The following is a 16,108-nucleotide window of genomic DNA, read 5'->3' as shown; positions in this document are numbered from 1 at the left end:
TTAGGCTGCTGCTATTAAGTGAATCTCATTTGGGTGTTGAGGCTCAAACATCTTATCAGTTAAGACTGTGCTTTGAATTTTCTTTTGTGGTATTTCACAGCCAGATGTCACACATTTAAATTTGGAAGCTTAACTATAAACTGAAACAACCCCTTATCACATTCATTTTGCTTTCGTTTCCCCTTCACAGTATAGCTTACATATCAGCTTACTACACAGTGTCTGACAGTATCACATACATACTTTATCAGGTTGTTTCAACTTCTCATTGAAAGCCATGCAACATTAACACTAAGTGAAATATTCAAACCCAAAACTCCATGTGTTTTAAGGCTGCACCATTCAATCAAATGGAAATATCTTTCTTTGGGGTCTTCACTAGAATGTAAAATAGTATGAATGTGAGTTTAAACCCTTTTTTAAGTGTCCGACAGTAAAGTTTGACAGTAAACACAGGTGGTGTCAAAGGTATTTTCCTGCATCGAAAAGCACTTAAATATTTAAAGATTGAAGCATTTTCTGTGGATTAAGTGCAACAAAAGATATGATTTGCATTTATGGAGAGTGAGAAGTTATTTGAAACATACAACTGACATTCAAAGCTTAGAAGGAACATGTCATTATAAGATAAACTGTATTGACACCTTGCAAGGAAACTGAAGTACCACATCCACAACAAAAAATACACAAATACACAGATGCATAGAACAGATACATATTGGCTGCGACTATTACACACAATATGGAGCATGACAAATAAATATGGAAACAGAGGAACTAATCACTCCATATATAATCAGAAATTGTATTTGAGCCTGACTTGCCTTGTTTGATTTTTTTAATGACTTCCAGAGTAGACTGAAAGCCATTACTGTAGTTTCTGTGGTATCCATTAAAATAATCAGAAGCTGCGTTAGGCTCCATTTCAGCTAAAATATGACTAAGGCAACTATCCCTAATGTGTAGTCTCATCAAACTCCGCATGCACTTTTCTCTAAGCCAGCGGTTAATAGACTTTTATTCTCACACTTTTATTTATTGGGAGCTTTTATTCTGAGAATCCAGACAGGAAGTGGCGTTTGAGCAACTTCTTGAAGTTAGCTAAAAGTAGCCGTTATCGTACCGGAAGTATGTACAAAAAATAAAGACTGTTTTATAAAAGCAATAATAAATGTATAATAACAGTAACATGTTAATGGATGCATGTATTAATTTCATAACCGAGTTGCTGGGTGTTATTTAAAAAAAAAAAGAAGGTCGACGTAGTTTTCCAAATCAATGCTTTTACTTTTAAAAACGTTGACCGGATGTATTATTTGCTCTAGCTAGGTTGTATTACAAGACAGGTCGTACTGTCGTCTCAGTTAGGTGCAGTAAACTCGCCTGGTACTGCTCCCTGCAGAGACAACCAACCTTGCAGTTGTCTAAGCGGACTGAAAATGCTGTCCTACATCATTGGTGTAAGTATACTTCAATGCTAAGTAGCCAGACTTTATTTATTTTAACAAATTCCTCTGCGTAAGCTCAGGCTACCATTAGCTAACGTTTAGTTTTCCTGACCAAGTTCTGGTGGGAGCTTGGCCCGGCCTGCCCACAGGAATTGCCATGACTCATTTCTCCTGTTGTGGATTAAACAGAAATGACTTTAGTTAGACAACGCCCCGCAGAGGTCTCAAACAGTTGGTAGCTAATGCTAGCACGGTGGTCTGAGTCACGCTCCTGCTTCTGACCTTTATCACAGCTGATCCGGGGCGGCTTTGACAGCATCATCAACCTCATCTTCAGACTTTTCTTCTCAAAGAGGAGAGCTGCAATCACCCTAGAGGACCCCAACATTAAGTATGCACTGCGGCTGTTAGACAAACAGGTAACCCGTCTGCATATCACGTTACAAACACTGGGGGTTTGCACAGATAAAAAAAAAACTACACTGCTGCACATAATCGCCTGTTACTTTGTTTACAAACGCAGCAGATGCGTTCATGCACCACTGTTATTGTTGGTTTTTGCATGCGTCTTCAATGCAGCTTTCTTGATGAGAAACTGCTGTGTGTTTGTTGCTCGTTCAGATCGTCAGCCATGATACAAGAAGGTTCCGCTTTGCTCTGCCTTCTGCTGAACACATCCTCGGTCTCCCAATCGGTTAGTATGTGCACTCACACGTTATCATTATGTAACACATTAAGGAAACTTTAACTCAAAATACAGTCACACCTTCATGTATGAGAACAAAAACACATAATATATTATCAGGGGAATTAAAGTATGGTGTTACACAAATAAATGTAAGGTGTGTATACTGCAGAGAGCTCCTTCCGTTTAGTTTAGAGCTGCAATGATCAACTGTTAAGTCAATCGAAAGAAAATGAATCAACATATTTTGACAATCAACTAACTAACTTGTTTGTTTTTTCAAGAAGATATACCAAACATTTCCATCCTGTCTGTCAAATTAAAATATTTGCTGCTTTTCCTTGTCTTATATAGTAACTTTGTTGCTTTGGATAAAAGCATCTGCCAAATGAGTAAATGCAAATGTAAATATACTGAACATCTTCGGGTTTTTGACTGTCAGTTGGTCAAAACAAGCATCTTGAATACGCCTTGGGTTCTTAGAAGTTGTGAGGAGCTTACTTTTTGAATTTTACTACACTAAAAGATTAATCAAGATGTTAGTTGCAGCCAATATTCAGTTTAATATCATAATAGACAAAAGGAAACAAATCCTCCTTCTTGAGAAGCTGGAACCAGAGACGGAAACGATTTATTGATTAACAGAGTAGTTGTAGCTTCATCGTCTGTGGATTGAATTCTGTTTTGAGCAACACTTTGATACATTACATTGCTTTTAACATAAATTTAAGTAGCATTACATTAATAGTAATCAAGCATATGTGATGTGAAGCTGCTGAAATCATCTGCGTTTTTGTTCCCAGGGCAGCACATCTATTTGTCTGCAAAGATCGACGGTAAACTGGTCGTCCGTCCGTACACGCCGGTGTCCAGTGATGACGACAAAGGCTTCGTGGACTTGGTGGTGAAGGTGAAGCCTGAAGGAAAGTTGTTTCTCTTTGAATATAAAACTGCCAATTTACTTTTCTAAACTAATTTCTCCTTGTTGATAGATTTACTTCAAAGATGTTCATCCCAAATTCCCCGAGGGAGGGAAGATGAGTCAGTACATGGAGAGCCTCAAGATCAACGACACTATTGACTTCAGAGGACCCAGCGGCCTTCTCGTTTACAAGGGCAAAGGTGGGCACCATAGCAAGATGCCCTAATATAAGAGATGAACCATAGTCGGGTTTCCTGATGATACAAATTGAGCTTCAGATGTTTGATGCTGTGAATTTCCCTCCGCAGGAGTTTTTGCCGTTCAGCCGGATAAAAAGTCTCCAGCTGTGACCAAGACGGCGAAACATGTGGGCATGATTGCTGGAGGGACGGGTAAGTCAAACCTCCATTTTCATTCATACTGATAAAGCACTTTTTCCTCAACATGTCTCATCTCATGATCAGTGTGGTTTGTAGATAACAGCACACTGCACTCCTCCACTCCTCACACCCGCAGGACTGTGTCTAAAAACAGAACTCTGCTCTGGTTTTTCTGTATTCATTTTAGGGCTGTTAATGATTAACTTGATTAACGATCAATCTGGCAGTTATTTTCTCACTTAGGTGATTATTCATTTGGTCCACAAATGTCAGATATGTCATCAAGTTGACCAACAGTCCAAAACCCAAAGATGTTCAGTTTACTGTCATGTATGACAGTAAACTGAACATACATAACTATATGCTAATAAAATGGTATTTTGATTTTTCAGAATTCAATCAACAAATGGATTAATCAACTAATCATTGCAGTTCTAGTTCACTACCAATTAAGATAAATAAAATCATTTGTGATATTGGCAATTCCACCTCTGCTGGGAAATGCTGGCAGAGCGTCGGCCTGATGTTACTGAACCTTTCAGGTGGAGCCTAATGCTACTGGAGGAAGAGCACTAAGCTTTATTAGAAACACCTGTGCACCTGCTTATTCAATCCAATCAGCCAATCATGTGGCAGCAGTGTAATACATAAACTCCTGCAGGTCAGGAGCTTCAGTTAATGTTCACACAAAGCGTCAGAATGGGTTTAAAAATTAATTTCAGTGACTTTGACCATGTCGGTGATGGTTGGTGGCAGACGGGCAGGTTTGAATATTTTGAAAACAGTTGATCTGAGATTTTCACACACAACAGAGTTGAAACTGTTCAGAACAGGAACCTCCAGAAGAATCCGTGTTTGTTTACGCTGTTCTATTTAAAGTTCGTTTTTCTCACGAAATCTAAAGTAGAAATCCTGTTTGATTTTTACACTAGTACATGAATGCACCAGTCACTTTGGTTAGAAATACAACACATAGTCAAGCCTGTGGATACCTGAACACTACATCCACATGTGATTGTTGAACAGGGAGGGGCTCTTTTGGGTTGTTTGCTCACTCTGTCATATCTGATGAGCCCACACCCACACCGTCCTGAGTTTCTCACTGTTAAAGTCTGAGTGAATTACAAGTAAAGACATTTGTAACTTTGATGTGGCTCGTTTTGTTCATGAATATTTAATAGAGGATAGAGAAAATTTTCAGGGGCTTAAAGGTTTTTCTTTAATTGGAGTCCAGACCAAAAGCACAGCCACATATTTTTGGTCATATATTATATGAATGATAAATTACAGTAATTTTGTGTCTGAAGCCTTTTCCTGTGAAGATAACTCGACAAAACCTTGACCCTCCTTCTGTTTTCTTCTGTTTCCCTCCAGGGATCACTCCCATGCTGCAGCTCATCACAGCAGTGATGAAGGATCCACAGGACAAGACAGTGTGCCACCTGCTGTTTGCCAACCAGGTGAGTTTCACCGGCCAGGGTCACCTCATGTTTGAAATATAATTGTTACTCCTTGCTTTCCTGGTATAATTGTGAAGTGGTTGTTTGTATTAGTTAAAAAAAAACAAACACCTCTTTGTCTCTGTGTCTCTCAGACTGAGAAAGACATCCTGCTGCGGCCGGAGCTGGAGGAGATTCAAGTCAACCACCCGGACCGGTTCAAGCTGTGGTTCACCCTCGACAGGGCACCTGAAGGTAACTCCAACAACAGGTGTCATGAAATCTGAGAACAGACTGAATATTGGTGCTGCCAACACTCTGGTTCCTCCCACTGCAGTATTATACTGCACACAACAGCTCACATGGTAAATTCAGTGTTATGAACATTTCCGCAGCACTAATTTCATTATGTTAAACCCACCATTCATTTTATTTTTTTATTGTATGACTTCCTTCTATGAGACTCAGTTGCAAACAAAAGTAATAAATGTAATAGGTCAGAATAGATAATACGGAAACAATTTAGGACCAGTGAAGTAAACTCAATTACAGGCATCCAACAGTTAAATATTAATAACATAAATAATAAATACCTAAAATATCAAACGGAGAAATAAGAAATAATGTTTTCACGGATACTTAATCAAATCAAAGTAAAAGTCTCTTTGCTTTACTCCCATAAATGTTAAGCTACTGTCATTGATTCAATACTGACAGATGTTTTTTCACATTAAGAGCCTACCTATGAAAGAAAGGCTGCCAGACTTTTAATGTGAAAAGAGGAGTCATGATAGTTTAATGCTGTGCAAATAGACAGTATACTAGATAAATAGAAGTTTGTATTTAACAGGAGAACAGGGGACATTAGAAATAAAGGACTATAATATAAACCTGTTCCAGATGAAGGTCTGGTTCCCTCTTTGCTTCCCTCTGCCATGGAGGAAAATAAAGGCCCTAGGCAGTATTGGAAGTTACAGTATTAATCAGCAGGAAGTAGTTTATAAATTATATCTTGGGCTGCAACTAACGATTTTTTCATCAATAATTAATAAGTTCATTATTTCCTTTATTAATAAACCATCTGTAAATGTCAGGAAATAGGATTAAATAAATATAAAGTGATGTCTTCAAACTGCTTGTCTTGTCAGGGTGAAAGTTCAAAACCCCTTAAACGTGACATATGATTAACCACTTTCTCTCTAATCAGATTGTGGGTCAGTTAATCTGTGAATCGTTTCAGCTCTGCTGTCTATTCCTGTCACATTCTGTTTGATGCTGTTTCTGAGAAGAACGTGAAGCACGGAGGAAGTAGCTGGTGATATTTTGTCTGATACTGAAGCTCTGAGGCGTCTGTGGTGCACGCTGGGCTTTGGTTTAGGAAGCTCAAATCACACAAATTAAATTCATAATTGTTTATTTGATTATATCAAAATGTATAATTTTCTCATCGGTCTCAAACATAAAGAAAGATTTTATTTAACAATTAATCATGAAAATAATCTGCAGATAAATTGTTAATGACAATAATCATTAGTTGCAGCTATACTGCAATTGCAGAGATGGAAGAAATATTCAGATCCTTTATTTAAATTACTGAAATATCACTTTACCTTTGTAGTTCAACAGTAAAGCACTGCATCATATTTTATAAGCTTGTCATAAGTTTTCCATATAAAAATCTGAAAATACAATATTTCTCTCTCAAATGTTGTGAGGTGACACAAACTGAAAATACTCAAGTAAATGTAATTGGTCTTCACCAGCAGGTGTCACTGGTGTACACTGTTGAATGAGTATTGAATGTATTGGTGATTTAATTGGAAAGTGTCATTTTGCCATCACTACTAAAAGTTAACAGGATCCTAATGAACATGAACCTTCTCATGTTGAGTGGTTTTTAAAACTCTGGCCTCCTCTGTGTTTCAGACTGGGAGTACAGCCAAGGCTTCATCAGTGAGGACATGGTGAGAGACCACCTGCCTCCTCCCGGTGACGACACCTTCATCGCCATGTGTGGACCGCCGCCGATGATCCAGTTCGCCTGCAACCCCAACCTGGACAAAGTCGGCCACTCCGATAGCCGCAGGTTCACCTTCTAGACGTCCGTCCACGCCGAGGAATCGAGGTTTGGGAATGAAGGGCGGTTAATTATTATCTGTACCCCAAAGCATTAAAGCACTCATATAGTGACAGTGGGTATTGCACTATGTTTACTGTTTTTATGCCATGATATTCATCATGCAACAGAATCACAGCGAGGACCAAATCATGTCAGTAGCAAGTGAGATGGAAGGGAAGAAGACTTGTTTAGGGTTAGAGATGAATGTGGAGTGGGATCGTTCGGATGGGAAAAGGAGAATTAGACAGTTCAATGTTGTGGGAAAATGAAGATGTGATTCCATATGTGTTGCAAAACAAACCCACTGTCCTGCTGTGGCCTCAGTTTCAATATCAGAAGAGTTGAGGTTTACTGGCTTTTTTCTGAGTGCCTTAACACCTGCAAAGTTTTTTTTATGCACACTATCAGAATTTGTTAGCACTTGCTTAATTTATACAGAATCATTAGTTATTCCATTACAGCTGTTGAGAATGTGTTACAGAGTTATTTCTGCCGTGTACCTGTTGTCTCCAGATGTCTATATTTTGCTAGAACATGATTGTTGAACGTGATGTGGTTACTGAGACGACGTCTTTGCTTCAAGTCCGGCATCAGTGGCTACTTGTGTTTGAATATGCAACATAAAAGTCAATTGCTACTGAATTATTGATGCGCAGCTTTTTTATTATGTTGTTTTATGATGCTACACTAATCAGACCATCAAAGCTAAGTATCACCCTCATTTGCAAGTGTTTGATAATAACTGTTTTAGCATCTCACTTGACCATCTAAGTGAAATGCTATTGAGAGTAAAGACAAAGAAAAATGCATTTTCTTTTTTTATTACAAAAAATTTAAAAACACAATGTAGAATAAAATCATAATTTGGTATGCAAGAGAATAGGTTTGGCTAATTCTTTGTAGAAACAATGACTTTGGTTTCCATGGTTACTGTCATTCATGCTTTTTCTTGAAGTTATAGTTCAGCATTTTGGGAAACGTGCGTCTTTGTTTTCTTACTGAGAAATTAGATTGATCTCATTTCTATCTGTCCATTAAATATGGAGCTACAGGAGATGCTAAACTTAGCTTAGCATAAGGACTGGACACAGTTAGCCTGGATCTATCTAAAAGTTAAACGGGCACCTAAAGCTCGCTGACATGTTTAATCTGTACAAAAACAAACAGTTACATGCTGAGACTGTTTTGTGGTGAAAAGTGTTCAGATTAAACAAGTGAAATACAACATTAATGAGCTTTAGAGCTGCTGGTAGGACAGAGCTAGGCTAACTGTTTAGCACCTCCTGGCTGTTCATATGTAAGGGACAGAAATGAGGTTTTAGTCTTCTTACCTAATCCTTGGTGAAAAAGCAAATCAGCATATTTCCCAAACATTTCTCACTTCCTCTAACAGTATCTGGCCTCTAACAGTTTTAGTGTTTAGGTTTCAGCGTGCGTCTGAGATTTGTGTTAACACTAATAATATTTAGGTGAGCAAAATCATGTCTGGTGCTTACAGCTTTTAAAAATGTCAGTTTCTGCCCAGTAACAGTGGACAGTCCCAGATGATTAACAGAGCAAGTGTCATAAGAACTATTTCTTCAATAGAAAGTAGTTCCAGTAAAAACGGTTCACAGCAGGTTCTGCAGGTTAATGGAGTGTAACCTGACACTTTCTGGAAAGACGCTGCTGGGAAAAAAAAAAATGTCAAATATAATTTTTTTGTTTAAAGCTTTGAGCACCACTGAGCCAGAGTATTGGAGTGGAGACAAATCTCAGACACCTGAACAAACCAAAACCATCTTTGCAGCCAGATACAATTAGAAATAAAGATAACATAAAGCAACTTTACGTACCACAAATAAAACTTAATCTGACTGCTGCTGTGGACAAGAAAACTCGAGAGCTACAGTCAAGAGGAATAACAGCTGAGGGTGAGTCCTTAAAATAAGGGGAAAGACACAAACACTGATTACTGAAAACACAATGCTTGAATAATAAAACAATTGAAGGAGGAGGTACATTAATGCAATAACATCTTGCATTTTCAGTTCATGCATTACATTTGACAGCTTCAATAAATATATATGGTCCTGGAGGAAATGGCTGTACTTCTGAAAGATGAAAACACTGTATAAGCAGAGGTCTCACATGTTCTACTAAAGAGGTGGGTGGGATGAATTTGAGGACGGTGTTGGCACAGTTTGATCTTTTTCCACGCAACTTAGCTTAAGGAGCTCAGCATCTTGATCATATGTGGGGAGTGTCGTGTCTCTGTGCCGTGTCGATGTCGGGCGGGCAGACTGAGATCTCCTGGAAAAACTCATCGTCCTTCAGCATGCTCTGAAACACACACACACACACACACGAGCAGAGGGAATGAAGGAAGCTCAAAAGATTAACTCGGGTTTGTACACCAAGTTCATATTTGGTCAGTTTCTCACCGTCAGATTGTTGATTCCCTCAGAAAAAGCTCCAATCTGCCTGACAGTCCCCTCAGAGTCTTCCATCTGCCAAAAAACACAAACTGAGGATCAGATCATCGAAGGAAACTCAAACACAAAGTACAGAAATTAATTCAAACCTCTAATCACAAGCCAAAGAAAAATATTCATTGAATTTTATTAAGAAATCCAGTAAAGAAGCTAAACAGAAGAAGAAGTGTCTGCATCTGTCTTTGTACCTGTTCCAGGTGGTCAAGGTTACCCTCGTAGATTCGGGCCCCCCTCTGGAAGCTGCTGTTTTTGGGCATTTCCACGTTCATGGGGCAGACGTACTCCTCACCATCATCCTGACGTTTCTTTCTCAGAGTGCCAAAACCACCGAATGACAGGCGTCTGGGCTGGAAGAGAGAAACAGACAGTCAGCAGGTGGGTGTGAGTTTTTGAACGTGATTGACAAGTTTACTGATACTCAGTGCTTTGCATTAATTGATCGACAGAAACTTAAACATTCCCAGCTTTTCTTCGCCTCCTGTATTAGAGGGTGAGAACTCGGGTCGTGTTCAGTCACGTCGGCCAAACAAGAGGCAGCAAACATTTGACTTTTAAGCCACCAGCTGGCCGAGTTAACAATACTATTTTTATCTTATGATTTATGGTTAGCAACAGCTAAACACAGGTTCTGTTAGTGTTCAGAGCAGGAGTGCCGCTGTAGCCTACTGTGTGTGTGTGTGTGAAGAACGGCTGATGACATTGTATAATGTGTGTCTACCTATAGTCTATAAAACAATGCCTTTTGACAAGGAGCCCACACGTGTATTCAGGATAAACAGACAAACTGTGACCATGGTAACACAAACTCAGTGTTTCAGCTTACATTAACTGCGTCAGGCCTGGATCTCGTTCAGACAGAAATATGCAGCCTGACCCACTCTGTCCTATTTAGTCTACTAAATTCCTAAAGCCAGGTGTTAGTTTCAGACTTATTTTAGTATCATCTGTTTTTGTTGGCTGAACTTTCTGGATATACAGTTGACCGATATCGATCTGATATTCCCAAACATTACACTCACTGTTTAGCTTTAGTGTCCTGCGTCCTACAATTCATTCATTCAGTTAATGTGAAAAATAAAAGCCTGTTAATCTGTTGTTTTTTTTCTCTGCAATAATAAGTGAAACTGAAGCCGGCGTCACCACGGTGACAGAGAGGGATTTGTTTGTGTGGCAGTGGACGGGCAGGTACCTTGACCTTGGCCGTGGCGGTGAGGACGGTGTAGTCTGGGTTTTCCAGACAGTCCTGCTTGAGCCGCTGCGCCTCCGAGCCGATGAGCAGGTGGAAATGTGTGGCCAGGTGGCGTCTCAGCAGGGTTTTGTTGGGAGGGATGTTGAGCAGAAGGGCGAGCGCTTCCACGTTGAAGCGCGGCTCCAGCACCTTCAGAGCACATAGATATTTGAGCGAGCGTCATGGGGAGAGGTCAAAAACAGAAACAGAACAGAGGGGAAAAAAATTCTTATGTAGAATCACAGCGGGGAATTTTTTTAATGTGAAAACAAACTACTGTTGTTCTTAAATCATAAAGTGAGACTGCCTCCAGTAAAGGACTGAAAGAGGATAACACAAGTAAGGATCTCTCTCTGTAAGCTGCTGCCATGGAGTTAAATCCTTCAGGCTTTAAGGCAAAGACTAAACAATGGCTGCTCGATAGTATTGAAAAAGCATATGATCTACAAAGACCTCTCCTAAAAGCTCAGGGAGATATAAACAGACCTACATTAAATAAAAACATTATATATAAGATACATATTCTCTAATAGAAAGTGGATCTCAACATAGTTTCATAATTTAACTTAATACTTGTATCTGTCACATTCTACTCTTTATTCATTTAATTTAGTTTTCTAGTTGTTTGATTGTTATTTTCTCATACCTTAATGTCAGATATTAAATGCCTGTCTCTGGCTGTGTAAACACCAGGGACACTGATGGAGATAAGTCCAGGACTTAATCTGAGGTGTTTATTTTTATAAACATTAGAAAATTGTCAAGAAATAAACCAAATATAAGTAATTGATAGCAGGTAGATTGTCCCTATTGTTTGACATTAACTTTCAGGATTAAGTATGATCTATTCTCTGCTGTTCCCACATTAGTCCACTTCCCCAATGAGATGGATACACTTCATCTAATTTACCAAAACTTTCATCTAATCCTGATCCTTTGTCCCCGCCCACTCACCATCAGTCCTCCATGAACACCGCTGCCTCTCAGATTTGGGGCGTATTCAGCTAAATCCACGGATCGGAGCCACTCCATCACTCTGTGGTTGGTCCATTGGGAAATCTCTGCCGGTGTGATGTTGTTCTGGACAGAGACGAGGGAGTAAAGAAACCCAGCATTTAGAAGTACATTATTTAAACTAAAAGGAAATGGAGATACAGGCTGTGGCTTCCTGTGTGATACCTCATCAGAGGGTCGTCGCCTGAGACAGCTGGGCTCGTAGGAATTGAGGCGGAGGACCTGAATGGCTCTCTTGATGCTGAGGTGATGGAGAACACTGCCCACCTTCAGAGACAGCAAGTCCTCCTGGGAAACAGCCACAGATCAAACAACAACAAAGAGGTATCACACAGTCGTGTCACCTGTTGAATGATTTATTCTGAGGGAAAGTTCAGTCAGAATATAAAAGAATCTGAATATAAAAGTTTCTTGTCACTTTAATGTCACATGAGTTCTACAGGCTCCAGTGCAACGTGACAGGGTTTAAAATAAAAAAGCAGCTCACCACTGTCATGTAGTGCAGCATGCGTCCATCAACACGAGCCTCATCAAAGTGACTCTTGTACTGCGGGAGGCCGATGTCATCCAGCCATCCTGGAATAAAGAAACACCGGTTTGTTTAAATTAAAGGTCGTGGGTGACAGTACGAGTTCTTTGGTTTATAGTTGTTTGCTGATGTCACACTCACTGGTCACCCAGTTGTGGTCCAGTTTGCCCCTCAGGTCGTCCTCTTCTGACCCAAGAGCCTGCAAGGCCAGCTGCAGCTTCTTCCTGTGGAGGAGCTGCTTCATGCCCAACTCCTGAACACAGCAACAGAACATCATTCACCAGAAACTCCTACAGGCGGCAACAGTGGAGCCGAAGCATCTGAGAGAAATGCTGCATCTCATTTCTTTCTTTTGTCCTTGTCCCATCATCAAGTAACATCACGTTCACTATCCATGAAACCGAAACAAATGCTTTGGAAGTTTAAAAGTGAATTTTTGTAAGTTTAAACTTGGTCATGAAAAGGTTAAAACTACAGTTTGGATGCATTATAACTATAATTAAAAGTTTGTAGTTTAACTTTGCCATATAATAAATCTCATTCTGAGTTTCTGTTAAATGCCTTGCAGAGATTTTGGACAAAAAAAAGTATATACATTCTGTATTGCTGTATTGCTGCCCTACCTTCTCCAGATCATGCTGTGACGCCTGCAGTAGTGTTTGTCCTGATTTGATCCAGCTCTGTCCCTGGGCAGCGCATAGCCCGAGGCCTTGCTCATGCAGCCATCCACAGACTTCATCCTTACTCCACCGCGAGAAAGGAACATCAACAGCACTGAACAGGGACAGAGAGAGGACAAGTAACACCACTGAAGTCTAAAGACAACTGTACCTGATGAGAACCACCAAGTAATGTATATACAGTATCTGTCTTTGTGATTCCCTTAGATTACATGGGCTGTATTTTATTCTGTACATCGACATACTTATATGTAAATTAGGTTCGTTAATCTTGATGGCAACAAAAAAATCCTTGAGCATGTCAATTATTTGAAACCTACTTGGGTTTAGATTCACGTGACCAGCCGAGTCGAGGGCCAGCTGTGGCTCTGACTCCGCCCCTCCTGAACTCCATCTCAGCTGCATCATCGATGTTGAAGGAGGTAGAGTGACTCCTCTTTAGCCTGCAGGAGTAAATATCACAGCATAAATGACCAAAGATAATCCTCTTAGATCACTGTAAACACAGCTGACACTATGCTGAGTTTTACCTGCCAAAGAATCTCTTAAAGCCTTTGGACTTCTTCTTGGTTTCTGGTGACGACGGAAGAGCAGTTCCATCGTGGGATTTCCGTGGAGGAACACCAGCCAAGTCCAGGTGATCTGTGCCTTTACGATCTGTCTCAGCTGTAGAAATAATTATATTACACATAAATATAACTGAATATACACTGTAACACAACTGGACCACCACCACCACTCAGAAAACATCAGGTTTTACTCAAACGCTCTCCCAGATTTCTCTCTCCAGCTTCAAACAGCACTACAGCACATCAGTTACAGCAGCAGTACTACAACCCGAAGTTACTGAAATAATTAAATAAAAACCTGAACATTACAACCGAGACTACTCATGCAAAGAACTAGGTAGGTACTACAACACACCATTTACAGATTTTCTCGTGCACAATGACTGAAAAAAAACTGACAAGTAGAATGAAAACAGGTCATTGCAGATGGTTTATAATGTCATGGATTAGGGACAACTGGATGATTTACTGAAAGACTTAACAGGAAGGAACTCTAGAAAAACATCCTTTCAACAATAATTCATAACAGTGATTCTAGGCTTGTGCAAAAATATAATTTTACCTCTAATTAATTAAAATTAGAAATTCTAAAGGTAAAATCCCTCATTCTTTGAACGGCTCACACCGTAAACATGCAAATTATAACAAGTAGTAACAAGTTTGAAAAAAGGCTGGGAACCACTTATGTGGAAAAAATAAGACTGGTTCAAAACCTAGTGTGTGGCTGGACCGCCTATGGTCAAGACAGGATAAGTAAGAGGATGACAAGCAGCAAAAGTGCCACAGGCCGATCAGGAAGGTTCGCAATGATAGGCAAAAAGGTCATACCCTAGTAAGTCATAAAAATATCATATTATAATATGTCATAAAAAAATGTCATTGTATATTAAGACGTAAAAATGTCATAGTATAATCAGCAATAGAAGGTAATAAAAGCGTCTTAGTGTGTTTAGGCATAAAAAGGCATAAAAACGTCATAGAGTGGTAAGGCATAAAAAGTCATAAAAACATAGTATAGTAAGGCATAAAAAGTCATAGTATAGTAAGGCATAAAAAGTCATAAAAACGTCATAGTATAGTAAGGCACAAAAAGTCATGAAAACGACATAGTATAGTAAGACATAAAAAGTCATAAAAACATCATAGTATATTGAGGCATAAAAACGTCACGGTATAGCAAGGCATAAAAGTCATAAAAACGTCATAGAATAGAAAGGCATAAAAAGTCATAGTATAGTAAGGCATAAAAAGTCATTAAAACTTCATAGTATAGCAAGGCATAAAAAGTCATAAAAACGTCATAGTATAGTAAGGCACAAAAAGTCATGAAAACGACATAGTATAGTAAGACATAAAAAGTCATAAAAACGTCATAGTATATTGAGGCATAAAAAGACATAAAAGTGGCATAGTATAGAAGGGCATAAAAAGTCATAAAAACGTCATAAGTATAGGGTAAGGCATCAAAAAGTCATAAAACTTCATAGTAATATGTCAAGGTATAAAAAGCTTTCATAAAACATCATAGTATATTGTAATGGCATAAAAGAGTCATAAAAACGTCATAGTATAGTAAGGCATAAAAAGTCATAGTATTTACGTAAGGCATAAAAAAGTCGTAAAAAAAGTGCATAGTATGTAAGCGGCATAGGAAAAGGTCAAAAAAAACGTCATAGTATAGTAAGGCATAAAAAGTCATACAAAACCGTCATAGTACTAGCAAGAGGCTTTTTAAAAAAAAAAGTCATAGTATAGTGAAGGCATAAAAAGACAAAAACGTCATAGTATAAAGTAAAAGGCATAAAAAGTCATAAAAACTCATCATAGTATATGCAGGTATAAAAAGTCATAAACGTCAGATACGTATAGTAAGGCATAAAAAGTCATAAAAAACGTCATAGTTACATCAACGTAGCATAAAAAGTCATAGTATAGGTAAAGGCATAAAAAGTCGTAAAACATCATAGTATAGTAAGCGCATAAAAAGTCATAAAGAACCGTCGTAGTATAGCAAGGCATAAAAAGTCATAGTATACGTAAAGGCATAAAGGAGTCAAAAAACGTCATAGTATAGTCAGGGCATAAAAAGTCAGTAAAAACGTCATGTGTAGTAGGGCATTAAGTCAAAAACGTCATGAGTGTAGTAGGGTGCATAAAAAGTCATAAAAACTTCACTAGTATAAGTAAGGCTAAAAAAGTCATAGTATAGTAAGGCATAAAAGTCATAAAATACTTCATAGTATAGTAGCGGCATCAAAGTCAAAAAACGTCATAGTTAGTAGGGTGCAAATAAAAAGTCATAAAATACTTCATAGTATAGTAAGGCATAAAATGTCAAAAAAATAACGATACATTAGTTCAGTAAGGCCATAACAAAGTCAATAAAACGTCATAGTATAGAAGGCATAAAAAGTCATATAAGGGAGGTCATAGTATGCGTAAGGCATAAAAGGTCCCATGTCTACGTAAGGCAATAAAAAAGTAAAAAAAACGTCATAGATAGGTAGAGGCACAAAAAGTCATGAAAACGACATAGTATAGTAAGACCTAAAAAGTCATAAAAACAATCATAAGTAATGTTGAGCGCCAATAAAAACGTCACGGTATAGGGGCAAGGCATA

General features: G+C 38.7%; 2 protein-coding genes across 2 annotated transcripts in view; one reads left to right on the top strand and one right to left on the bottom strand.

The window, feature by feature from the left end:
• Positions 1-1,320: 1,320 nt before the first annotated feature.
• Positions 1,321-7,635, top strand: LOC111224599 (NADH-cytochrome b5 reductase 3-like). The gene is made up of 9 exons (XM_022749149.1): positions 1,321-1,460; positions 1,742-1,867; positions 2,070-2,142; positions 2,937-3,043; positions 3,126-3,255; positions 3,364-3,447; positions 4,810-4,895; positions 5,030-5,129; positions 6,801-7,635. Exons 1-9 carry the CDS (start codon positions 1,440-1,442, stop codon positions 6,971-6,973), a joined length of 900 nt encoding a protein of 299 aa, XP_022604870.1. The 5' UTR covers positions 1,321-1,439; the 3' UTR covers positions 6,974-7,635.
• A 215-nt stretch (positions 7,636-7,850) lies between these two features.
• Positions 7,851-16,108, bottom strand: part of LOC111224598 (liprin-beta-1-like) — a 38,911-nt gene continuing 30,653 nt past the window's right edge. The window contains exons 15-25 of the mRNA XM_022749148.1: positions 13,449-13,584; positions 13,239-13,361; positions 12,862-13,012; positions 12,380-12,491; positions 12,197-12,285; positions 11,875-11,997; positions 11,650-11,775; positions 10,657-10,845; positions 9,656-9,814; positions 9,417-9,482; positions 7,851-9,315 (exon numbers count right to left, since the gene is read on the bottom strand). Coding sequence (XP_022604869.1) covers positions 9,223-9,315; positions 9,417-9,482; positions 9,656-9,814; positions 10,657-10,845; positions 11,650-11,775; positions 11,875-11,997; positions 12,197-12,285; positions 12,380-12,491; positions 12,862-13,012; positions 13,239-13,361; positions 13,449-13,584 — 1,367 coding nt within the window. The 3' untranslated portion in view covers positions 7,851-9,222. The remainder of the gene's footprint in view (positions 9,316-9,416; positions 9,483-9,655; positions 9,815-10,656; positions 10,846-11,649; positions 11,776-11,874; positions 11,998-12,196; positions 12,286-12,379; positions 12,492-12,861; positions 13,013-13,238; positions 13,362-13,448; positions 13,585-16,108) is intronic.

This window comes from Seriola dumerili, unplaced genomic scaffold, assembly GCF_002260705.1.
Source record: "Seriola dumerili isolate Sdu_G_001 unplaced genomic scaffold, Sdu_1.0 BDQW01000138.1, whole genome shotgun sequence".
Taxonomy (NCBI): domain Eukaryota; kingdom Metazoa; phylum Chordata; class Actinopteri; order Carangiformes; family Carangidae; genus Seriola; species Seriola dumerili.
The sequence above is the reverse complement of the archived record's forward strand: the minus strand, read 5'-3'. Positions and strand labels throughout refer to the sequence as shown.

Excerpts from the sequence above, each read along its gene's own strand:
- LOC111224599 (XM_022749149.1), top strand. The coding sequence starts at position 1,440 with ATGCTGTCCTACATCATTGGT. Across the intron at positions 3,256-3,363 it reads TCTCGTTTACAAGGGCAAAG|GAGTTTTTGCCGTTCAGCCG; the intron begins GTGGGCACCATA and ends TTCCCTCCGCAG. Across the intron at positions 3,448-4,809 it reads CATGATTGCTGGAGGGACGG|GGATCACTCCCATGCTGCAG; the intron begins GTAAGTCAAACC and ends GTTTCCCTCCAG.